At 40.8% G+C, this 12109-nt stretch overlaps 1 protein-coding gene across 1 annotated transcript; it reads left to right on the top strand.

Moving 5' to 3' along the window:
- The first annotated feature begins 1683 nt into the window (after positions 1-1683).
- On the top strand, positions 1684-9810 carry C3AR1 (complement C3a receptor 1). Its single transcript, XM_003811799.5, has 2 exons — positions 1684-1842; positions 7939-9810. Exon 2 carries the CDS (start codon positions 7949-7951, stop codon positions 9395-9397), a length of 1449 nt encoding a protein of 482 aa, XP_003811847.1. The 5' UTR covers positions 1684-1842; positions 7939-7948; the 3' UTR covers positions 9398-9810.
- The last annotated feature ends 2299 nt before the right edge of the window (positions 9811-12109 follow it).

The raw sequence follows: 12109 nt of genomic DNA, 5'->3' as shown, positions 1-12109 counted from the left end.
TTGGAGGAAAGAAAACCCAAAATAATCAATAGGATTATATGTACTAACATGGAAGTATGTTTTGATATATTGTTAAGTAAAAAAGCAAGCCATAAAATCACACATAAATTACCATCCCATTTATGTTCAAAACTACCTTTTAGAAAAATGTGTGTTAGGCCGGGCGGGGTGGCTCACACTGGTAATCACAGCACTTTGGGAGGCTGAGGCAGGTGGATCACCTGAGCTCAGGAGTTCAAGACCAGCCTGCCCAACATGGCAAAACCCCATCTCTACCGAAAAAATATAAAAATTAGCCGGTTGTGGTGGCACATGCCTGTAGTCCCAGCTACTAAGGAGGATGAGGTGGGAGAATTGCTTGAACCTAGGAGGCAGAGGTTGCAGTGAGCCAAGATGGTGGCACTGCACTCCAGCCTGGGCGACAGACTGAGGCCCTGTCTTCAACAAACAAAATGTGTGCTATATTCAGAAAAAAAAAAATCAGGAAGAATGAACACTAACCTATTAAAAATAGTTACTGCGGGCAGTGGAATTGAAAAGAAAATCTTTCATTTTTTTTACCCATTATAATTCTGTATTATTTCAATTTATCTCTTCTAGAACAAAGTATGTTCTATTTTTGTAATTAAATGATGACAATGGAAATAAACTAATAAATACTACTCAACTCTTGGCATTTTTCTTTTAATCTTTCTGCCTCAAAAATATTCCGTGGTGACTTGACTGCAAACAAGCAGAGGAGCAGATATTATGGTTTGGACAAGTTGATTAATATAGACTGAAGCCTATATCACAGACAACAGTGTTCAAATACATTTGACCCAAATAAGCTTTATTTTATATGCATATATCTAAAAGAGTATATGCATATATCTAAAAGAATAATATAAGAATTATTTACAGCATAGTATTCATTAAGCAGGAATTACCTTCAGTCTTCTGTACTCCTTCCTGATGAAACAGCACCTAGACTCCAGCCTGTTCTCCAGTGACCACTAAGCTCTCCCACCTACCTCCCCACCTACCTGCCCTCTACCACCTACCTGCCTTTGACTAGGCTCCACTTATAGCCTAAGCAGCTTTTCACCTTTTTCTGTCTCTAGAATTCCTACAGGTACTTAATTAAGTACTTGCCCACATCTTATTTCTATCTTAAGACTCTCCTAGATTGCCCTGGGTTATATATACCCCTGGCTAGAGTGTTCTATTATTTTACTTCTATTGTTACTTCTATTATTATAGCCTAGGTTGTATCACAGCTTTGTGTGTATATGTATGGGTACATATTCCCACTCGATTGTGAATCTCTGGAGATTAGAATATAGCTTAATTCATCCTGATTTTGAAATGGCACGGTTTTTCACATATATCAAGCATTTCAGATATGTTATTTGAGATTAATTAAATGAGTTTATTCAGGTCATTCCTCCCCAACCACTCCCCACTCCAACCCTCACATCTCATAGAGTCTTTTTTTTTTTTCATTTCTAAACAAAACCTATAAAGTTGAACCCTATGTACAGAGGTACCCTCTCTCTAACCATTCTCTGTGTGCTGCAGAAAATGTCTCAGGATTATAAACTCCTACTTCTGTTTTCCTGCTTTGCCTTTCTAAGCCATTTAGAAATGACTCACTTTGAAACTCTTCCTGTGAGGTCAGATAGTGGTCTAGAGCATAAGACTTAACTTATTGCCGGAAACAGAGAGAGAACAGAAGAAGAGAAAGCTCAGCAAATTTTCTTGCCATACTTCATGACTTCACTGTGGCTAAGTGTGGGGACCAGACAGGACTCGTGGAGACATCCAGGTGCTGAAGCCTTCAGCTACTGTCTCAGTTTTTTGGTAAGAAAACCTAGATCCACCTGATGACTTGTGCTTAGCCTGTTTTGCTCATTATAGGTAATGAGTTTGAGTGTCACTATCTTCTATTTCCCCTATTCCTTCTCTGACTTTGAATTCTTTTGTCTTATCTCTATGTCTAACTTCCTTTTTCTAACTATTCCACATTGCATTTGTCTTTGCTTTTAATATTTTCATAGTGGAATTAATAGTGAATTTTTATGTCATTTCTTTCCTTTCTTTGAATTGGCTATGTATTTCACCCTGAACTTTGATTCCAGCTGTCCCCATTAATTTGTTTTTCAAATAATTGATTGCACTTTTTTTCCCTTTCCATTTCCTCTTTCTTTTTTTTATTCTTTTGCCCATTCCTTATTGCTACTGACTCTGTTATCCTATTACTACAATTTGATTCTGGGGTCCACTTTTCTTTCTCTATCACAGTGGAATTTTAGTTTCAGGATATTAATTACCTTTAAATTACTGCTGGTCAACTTAGTAATAATTTTTTTAATCCTCTACTAATCTTAAACACATAAAGGTATGGTATTTTTAGCCAAATTAACTTGAAGAAATGTAAAAAGTAATCTTGCTCTGCACGACTTTTTTTTTTTTTTTTTTTTTGAGACAGAGTCTCACTCTGTTGCCCAGGCTGGAGTACAGTAGGATGATCTCAGCTCACTGCAACCTCTGCCTCCCAGGTTCAAGCGATTCTCCTGCCTCAGCCTCCTGAGTAGGTGGGATTACAGGCACGTGCTACCACACCCAGTTAAATTTTTTTGTATTTTTAGTAGAGACAGGGTTCCACCATGTTGGCCAGGTTGGTCTCAAACTCCTGACCTCAGGTGATCTACCCACCTCTGCCTCCCAAAGTGCTGGGATTACAGGCGTGAGCCACCACACCCAGCCTTGTTCTAAAGGACTTTTAATCCCTGACTCCTACATACTTTCATTTCGAAACAGATAATAACAATATTTAACATATAGCTCATGACAGATAACTCTATTTTTATTGAAATTTTGCTGTTTGCAGTCCCTGCTACTTCAGTTCATGCAGTTCTCAGCAGCTTCCCCTTTATTAGCAATACCATATATCTTTTTTTTTATGTGATTTTTTTTTTTTTTTTTGGTAGTAAAAACAGCATTTGCCTAACAGTCCTCGGACCTGAAATCCAAGAACCTCCCTAGTAATGATTATATGCTTGTAATCTAATTTGCTGAGTTTCACTGTCAAACTTGAGAAATAAAAGCAGAGAAAACGTAGGCTGGGCACAGTGGCTCATGACTGTAACCCCAGCACACTGTGAGGCCAACATGGGAGGATTGCTTGAGTCCAGGAGTTTGAGAGCAGCTTGGGCAACATAGCAAGACCCTATCTCTACAAACAAACAAACAAACAAACAACAACAACAACAACAAAATGAGGAGAGGAGAGATGATTACCAAGTTTTCTTTCAGTCCTAGCATCCCATGACTCTATTCTTCTCTCAATATTTTAGGGGGGTACCGTGATAGTATTTAAATATCTGAGTAGACAAGGCCATGGAAAGGGGAATGAGAATAATTTCTTCTTCTTTTTTTTTTTTTTTTTTTTTTTGAGATGGAGTTTTGCTTTTGTTGCCCAGGCTGGAGTGTAGTGGCGCAACCTCGGCTCACCACAACCTCTGCCTCCCAGGTTCAAGCGATTCTCCTGCCTCAGCCTCCTGAGTAGCTGGGATTACAGGCATGTGCCACCATGCCCGCCTAATTTTGTATTTTTAGTAGAGACAGAGTTTCTCCATGTTGGATAGGCTGGTCTCAAACTCCAGACCTCAGGTGATCTGCCTGCTTTGGCTTCCCAAAGTGCTGGGATAACAGGTGTGAGCCACTGTGCCCAGCCCATGTCTTCTTTTTTATTATTTTGTTGACTTGCTATTTTAACTTCTGCTAATCATATGAGGCCCTATGGCAATATTTGGCTGACTCAGCAGAACTACTTTCAAGTCACAAAAATATTTTGAGCCTCTATAAAATGTAAAATGTTATTTTATCCAGTAAAAATTAGGAATTTCACAAAAAGAAAGTTAAAAGGGACAGCATGGGAATTAAGGAAGAGACCTGGGTAAGGATTACATGGATACAAATTAGAATTTTAGATGTAATTGCAAAAGAAAAAAAAAGTCAACCCCCAAAATGGGCATCCATCTATTCAAGTAATTTTTTTTTCTTTTTTTTTCTTTTGAGATAGAGTCTCTTTGTCATGCAGGCTGGAGTGCAGTGGTGCAATCTCAGCTCACTGCAACCTCCACCTCTCCAGTTCAAGCGATTCTCGTGCCTCAGCCTCCCAAGTAGCTGGGATTACAAGTGTGAGCTACCACACCCAGCTAATTTTTGTATTTTTGGTAGAGATGGGATTTTGCCATGTTAGCCAGGCTGGTCTTGAACTCCTGGCCCCAAGTGATCTTCTCCCCTCGGCCCCCCGAAGTGCTGGGATTACAGGCATGAGCCACTGCGCCCAGCCTTTCCACATAATCTTTAACCCTGGTGTCTCATAAGGCATTGTGTTAAATTATGTGAAATGAGCATTTATGAATAAGACTCCTTTTTACCATCATAAAGTTTAAATCCAGAATAATAGATTAGACAGCCATTATAATTATTGTACAAGATAAAATGTGTCATTGCATATAGAATATGAAAAAAAGGTTCAAACATGCACACACACACACAAATTAAGAAGCTGAAGACTTGGTGAAGGGCATAATTCCAGATAGAAGTAAACAGCATTAGCCATGGAATGGAAAATGGCATTAAGTTGGAATAGTGAATTGTTCAGGAAAGCTATAAAGCAGGGTACATTTACGAGCATGTTCAGAATTAGGGGAAGGTAATATCACAGAGGCCAAGAGAAGAGAGTGTTAAGAAGTCAGTGTATCTAATGACACATATTGTGGAAGGTGACTGAGAAACAAACGTTTGGATTTGGTTTTTAGAAGTAATTTTAGCAGAATTATGGAAGCAGAAGGTACATTACAAAGAATCAAGAAGTTGGTGGCCGGCCGGGCCCGGTGGCTCACATCTGTAATCCCGGCACTTTGGGAGGCCAAGGCGGGCGGATCACCAGGTCAGGAAATCAAGATCATCCTGGCTAACATGGTGAAACCCCGTCTCTACTAAAAATACAAAAATTAGCCGGGCGTGGTGGTACACGCCTGTAATCCCAGCTCCTCGGGAGGCTGAGGCAGAAGAATTGCTTAAACCCGGGAGGCGGAGGCTGTAGTGAGCCGAGATCGCACCATTGCATTCCAGCCTGGGAGACAGAGCGAGACTCCACCACAAAAAAAAAAAAAAAAAAAAAAAAAAAAAAAAAGGCCGGGCGCGGTGGCTCACGCCTGTAATCCCAACACTTTGGGAGGCCGAGGCGGGCGGATCGCCTGAGGTCGGGAGATCAAGATCATCCTGGCCAACATGGAGAAACCCCGTTCTCTACTAAAAATACAAAAAAAAATTAGCCGGGCATGGTGGCGCATGCCTGTAATCCCAGCTACTGGGAGGCTGAGGCAGGAGAATCACTTGAACCCCGGGGGAGGAGGTTGCAGTGAGCCAAGATCGCACCACTGCACTCCAGCGTGGGCAACAAGAGCGAAACTCCGTCTCAAGAAAAAAAAAAAAAAAAGAAGTTAGTGTTCAGAACAGTAGGCGTAGGCCCCAAGACAAACCAGTATCCTTGAAAAAGAGAAATTATGCTAAATTAAGAGACTTAAGAAGAAAGTCCGATCTGAAGTAGATATTGTTGTGGACAAGCCAGCTATAAAAGATGTCTTAGGGACAGTTGAAAAATAATCATATAAAAGGGGGGGCATGGTGGTTCGTGCCTGTAATCTCAGCACTTCGGGAGGCCGAGGAAGAATCACTAGAGCCCAGGAGTTGGAGACCAGCCTGAGCAACATAGCAAGACCCCATCTTTACAAACAGAAACAAAACAGATAAAGGTCGGGTATTCCTTATGGTACATATTGTATAATGTGGAGACTGCTAACTGAAAAAAGAAAAAATTTTATTAAAAATATGTATTTACACCCATGTTCATAGATGCATAATTCACAATAGTCAAAAGGTGAAAGCAATCCAAATGTCCTCTGTGGAATGACTGGATAAACAAAATGAGGTATAGACCTACAATGGAATATTATTCAGCCTTGAAAAGAAAGAAAATTCTGACCCATGCCACAACACGGAGGAAGCTTGAAGACATTATGCTAAGTGAAATACACCAGACACAAAAAGACAAATACTGTATGATTCCACTTAGATCAGATATCTAAAGTAGTCGAATTCATAGAAATTGAAAGTAAAATGGTGGTTGCCAGGGGCTGAGAAAAGGAGAAAATGGGGAATTCTTTCATGAGCACATTTTCAGTTTTGTAAGATGAAAAAGTTCTGAAAATTGGTTGTACAACGTGAATATGGTAAACACTACTGAACTGTGTACTTAAAAATGGTGAAGATGGTAAATGTTATGATACATGTATTTGGCAATTAAAATTTTTTTGTTAGGGCCAGGCGCGGTGGCTCGCACCTGTAATCCCAGCACTTTGGGAGGGAGAGGAGGGAGGATCACTTGAGCCTAGCAGTTCAAGAGTAGCCTGGCCAACATGGCAAAACCTGTCTCTGCTAAAAATACAAAAATTAGTTGGTACATTGGTGGGCAACTGCAGTCCCAGCTACTCAGGAGGCTGAGGCACGATAATTGCTTGAACCTGGGAGGCAGAGGCTGCAGTGAGCCGAGATTGTATCACTGCACTCCAGCCTGAATGACGGAGGGAGATTCTGTCTCAAAAATAATAATAATAATAATAATAATAATAAATAAAGCACTGTCCCACATATTAGAAGGCTTCTAGCCATCACAGCCCCTGCTGACTAAAGATACGCATGTGTATACATAAATGCACACACGCACATAAAAAAAGGTCAAGAGGATATAAATTCAGGTGCTAAAATAATAATCACTGACTAGTGAGTATATTTTTATTTTCTTTTTTGTTTGTCTATATTTTCCAACTTTCTTCATGCATATTTTTTGCTTTTGTAATAATAAAGCTCTTTTCCCAAGTTACGGTCATAAAACACAAATAAATAAGAAAGAAATGATAGGTAGTGAGGAAGTCAATGCAGAGGGTCAACAACTCTTGGAAAATTTGAAAGCAAAAGGAGATGGAGTTGTATCTAAAAGACATCGCTGAGTCTAGAGTACCTCTTTCTGTGGCGGCGAGTCCTCTGAAAATCTGGTGGGGAGAGTGGATGAAGCTTCTGCCCTCAGAGAAATGAGAATATGTAAAGTTGAAGTTTTGCATATCATTTTAGGTGGTGATGGAACTTCCTAAAACCCTTTCATGACCGCAGGTTGGAGACCTCCAGTCCAGATACTTTTGCGTGTTTACTTATTTAGCTTATTTGTTTATTTTAAAACACACTGGGTGAAGAAAGGAGCCAGTGGAAAAATCAAGATTGAAAGTACAAGAAAGAGGAGAAATTTACACTAATATGGACTTCCAGATGAGGCTGTGATTTTGATACACACATAAATCAATACAGTGGATTTTAAATTGTCTATCATAGGATGGGCATGGTGGCTCATGCCTATAATCCCAGCACTTTGGGAGGCCAAGGCAGGCAGATCACCTGAGGTCAGGAGTTCAAGACCAGCCTGGCCAACATGGCAAAACCCCGTCTCTACTAAAAATACAAAAATTAGCCAGGCGTGGTGGTGCACGCCTGTAATCCCAGCTACTCTGGAGGCTGAGGCAGGAGAATCGCTTGAACCCGGGAGGCGGAGCTTACAGTGAGCTGAAATCAATCCACTGCACTCCAGCCTGGGCGACAGAGGAAGACTCTGTCTGAAAAATAATTAATAAATTAATAAATAAATATAATTGTCTATCAGAGAATGCTTTTATGTGGTCCCGTGTGAGGTGAAGGAAGGCAAACTAAAACAGCGTGAGGACCTTCTGGTTTCATGATCCCACATCTTTATGTGGGAAGATTAGAATCCTAAGAATATGTATGCATTTTCAAAAAGATACTGTTCGTTTTAACATTTTTTTCATCTTTTTGCAGAAGTTTAGCAATGGCGTCTTTCTCTGCTGAGACCAATTCAACTGACCTACTCTCACAGCCATGGAATGAGCCCCCAGTAATTCTCTCCATGGTCATTCTCAGCCTTACTTTTTTACTGGGATTGCCAGGCAATGGGCTGGTGCTGTGGGTGGCTGGCCTGAAGATGCAGCGGACAGTGAACACAATTTGGTTCCTCCACCTCACCTTGGCGGACCTCCTCTGCTGCCTCTCCTTGCCCTTCTCGCTGGCTCACTTGGCTCTCCAGGGACAGTGGCCCTACGGCAGGTTCCTATGCAAGCTCATCCCCTCCATCATTGTCCTCAACATGTTTGCCAGTGTCTTCCTGCTTACTGCCATTAGCCTGGATCGCTGTCTTGTGGTATTCAAGCCAATCTGGTGTCAGAATCATCGCAATGTAGGGACGGCCTGCTCTATCTGTGGATGTATCTGGGTGGTGGCTTTTGTGATGTGCATTCCTGTGTTCGTGTACCGGGAAATCTTCACTACAGACAACCATAATAGATGTGGCTACCAATTTGGTCTCTCCAGCTCATTAGATTATCCAGACTTTTATGGAGATCCACTAGAAAACAGGTCTCTTGAAAACATTGTTCAGCCGCCTGGAGAAATGAATGATAGGTTAGATCTTTCCTCTTTCCAAACAAATGATCATCCTTGGACAGTCCCCACTGTCTTCCAACCTCAAACATTTCAAAGACCTTCTGCAGATTCACTCCCTAGGGATTCTGCTAGATTAACAAGTCAAAATCTGTATTCTAATGTATTTAAACCTGCTGATGTGGTCTCACCTAAAATCCCCAGTGGGTTTCCTATTGAAGATCACGAAACTAGCCCACTGGATAACTCTGATGCTTTTCTCTCTACTCATTTAAAGCTGTTCCCTAGCACTTCTAGCAATTCCTTCTACGAGTCTGAGCTACCACAAGGTTTCCAGGATTATTACAATTTAGGCCAATTCACAGATGACAATCAAGTGCCAACACCCCTCGTGGCAATAACGATCACTAGGCTAGTGGTGGGTTTCCTGCTGCCCTCTGTTATCATGATAGCCTGTTACAGCTTCATTGTCTTCCGAATGCAAAGGGGCCGCTTCGCCAAGTCTCAGAGCAAAACCTTTCGAGTGGCCGTGGTGGTGGTGGCTGTCTTTCTTGTCTGCTGGACTCCATACCACATTTTTGGAGTCCTGTCATTGCTTACTGACCCAGAAACTCCCTTGGGGAAAACTCTGATGTCCTGGGATCATGTATGCATTGCTCTAGCATCTGCCAATAGTTGCTTTAATCCCTTCCTTTATGCCCTCTTGGGGAAAGATTTTAGGAAGAAAGCAAGGCAGTCCATTCAGGGAATTCTGGAGGCAGCCTTCAGTGAGGAGCTCACACGTTCTACCCACTGTCCCTCAAACAATGTCATTTCAGAAAGAAATAGTACAACTGTGTGAAAATGTGGAGCAGCCAACAAGCAGGGGCTCTTAGGCAATCACATAGTGAAAGTTTATAAGAGGATGAAGTGATATGGTGAGCAGCGGACTTCAAAAACTGTCAAAGAATCAATCCAGTGGTTCTCAAAGGGTACACAGACTATTGGCATCAGCATCACCTAGAAACTTGTTAGAAATGCAAATTCTCAAGCCGCATCCCAGACTTGCTGAATTGGAATCTCTGGGGGTTGGGACCCAGCAAGGGCACTTAACAAACCCTCGTTTCTGATTAATGCTAAATGTAAGAATCATTGTAAATATTAGTTCTATTTCTATCCCAAACTAAGCTATGTGAAATAAGAGAAACTACTTTGTTTTTAAATGATGTTAAATATTTGTCGATATTTCCATCATTAAATTTTTCCTTAGCATTGTCTAAGTCTTCCAGATTCCATTTAAAACCATTTCTTGTTCTCCTACGTGAGTGAAAGATGATCATATATCCTACTGCTTTGTTGTCGTGTGGTGTTGATGGTTTTAAACGAAAAGAAAGTGCAAAAAGAAAATGCCTGTGAAGACAAGAAGCCATGAGACTGAGTCTGGAGCATAGTGTTATGAAATGATGCCTGTCCCTGGGAACACCCCTGGGTACAGGACATAGAAATTTCCACTATTACATAGAGTTTCCACTATTACAACTTATTGCGTGAAAACTGACTCATGAAATGTTATGAAAGCTGTGGTTTGGGGAGTTCTGTTTCTTCTAACTGCCTACCGGTTGGGCACCTATTTTCCACTACTCTTCTTAAGCTCCTTAATTTCCTTATTACTCCCCAGCCTCCAAATCTTCCACATCAGACTTTGTGCCTCAAACAACCTCTAATTTCATAAGATTCTAGTTACTCCTTTCCTCTTGCTCCAAATGAATACTTTCTAAGAAAGTATTTCAAGTGGAAGGAGAAAGAGGGTGGAGGATGGAGCAGCAATTCTTCTACTCTCTGCAACTGAGTACCCTACCAGGCTTGCCATCACATTTTAAAACATGACGACAGGCAACTTACATGCCAAAATTACCAAATATATCTTCTGGGTTTTTTAAATCCTTTTCTTTGTCAAAGTAATACATGCACATAGTTTTAAAATAATTTAATAAGTTATATAATGAAATATGAGGTCTCCTACTTCACTGTGCCCAAAAGTTCCCTCCTCCCACTCTCATTTCCCAGAGATAACCCTTGCACAATTTTAGATGTTTCCTTTGATAATTATCATGATGTTTCTAAATCATGCGCTTATGCTGCTCTTTTCTGGAGACATGATAAAACGACTTCTTGTTTTAAAAGATGAAGATGTTTATCCAAGCACCCCATATTTTTAATTTGTTTATCCAGCATCCCAACATTCATTAATAACCATATTTTAATTCATTCATGACCACATATTTTTCTTCTACTTTGTCTATACACTCCAACCATTTATATAGCTTTCCTTCTGTCCCTTTTTCATTTAAAACAAAATTACCTAACTCCCTACCACCTTCTCATTTTTCTGTATATATAAATGTTTGTGTCAAACGTCTGAAATTTCTGGCTTGTTTGTATCACAACGTGGCCTCATCTAAACCAAATACAATGATGTAGTCTAAAAACAGAAAATGACATGTGTTTTAGACCTGCAAGACACTGTCTGTTCAATGGCTGAGGTGAGGGTCTGGACTACAGATTTTTTATAAAGTATATGCAGAAAAATTACAAGTCACTAGGAATTCTTTCAGTTGTGAAGAATGTCTGACATAAGATTTGAAGTGCTACCTTTCCAGCTTATATATTAATTTGCTTATATATTTGATATGAATAAATGCTTTTTTTTCTCATGGGTCCTTGCAAGGCTCAGAGATTTATGAATCCTTTTGTTTCACATTCAGAATATATCACAATCTCTAAATATGCAGCAAATAAATCTCCTAGTGAGTGACTATAGACTTGCTATAATAGCAATTAGCCAGGCTTCCAGAAACCCCAGCACATCCCATAAGACCCTGGGAATAAGACCTAAACTCCTGGGGTTAGTGTATAGGCTATCAAGGTGAATAATCTTGACGCAGTTATAAAGATTTAATGTACAACGAGTAATCAGCATTTCTGGACTCCTTTTCTTTTCCATTTGCTTTGGAAATGTATTCTGAAGAAATTCCTACAATTAGAGCTCCCTCATTTCTGATGAAAACCTGGTGAGTACCTGTAACTATTTTGTACTGTATCTTCAACAGGAAGTCCCAGATGGGAACACAGCTCCTGTCCAAAGTATAATATCTTTTTTTTTTTGAGATGAAGTATCACTCTGTAGCCCAGGCTAGAGCACAGTGGCACACTTGGCACGATCTCAGCTCACTGCAACCTCCACCTCTCGGGTTCAAGCAATTCTTCTGCCTCAGCCTCCCAAGTAGCTGGGATTACAGGCGCCTGCCACCACACCCGGCTAATTTTTGTATTTATAGTAGAGATGAGGTTTCACCATGTTGGCCAGGCTGGTCTCGAAATGCTGACCTTGTGATCTGCCCACCTCGGCCTCCCAAAGTGCTGGGATTACAGGTGTGACCCACCGCGCCCAACCAATATCTTTTCTTTTTGAGAGAGAGTTTCGTTCTTGTCACCCAGGCTGGAGTGCAACGGTGCAGTCTTGGCTTACTATAACCTCCGCCTTCCAGGTTCAAGCGATTCTCCTGCCTCAGCC

This window comes from Pan paniscus, chromosome 10, assembly GCF_029289425.2.
Source record: "Pan paniscus chromosome 10, NHGRI_mPanPan1-v2.0_pri, whole genome shotgun sequence".
Lineage (NCBI taxonomy): Eukaryota > Metazoa > Chordata > Mammalia > Primates > Hominidae > Pan > Pan paniscus.
Note: the sequence above shows the minus strand (reverse complement) of the source record. Positions and strands in the feature narration are given on the sequence as shown.

What these genes read in the sequence shown, in the direction of transcription:
- C3AR1 (XM_003811799.5), top strand. Translation starts at nt 7,949, where the DNA reads ATGGCGTCTTTCTCTGCTGAGACCAATTCAACTGACCTACTCTCACAG.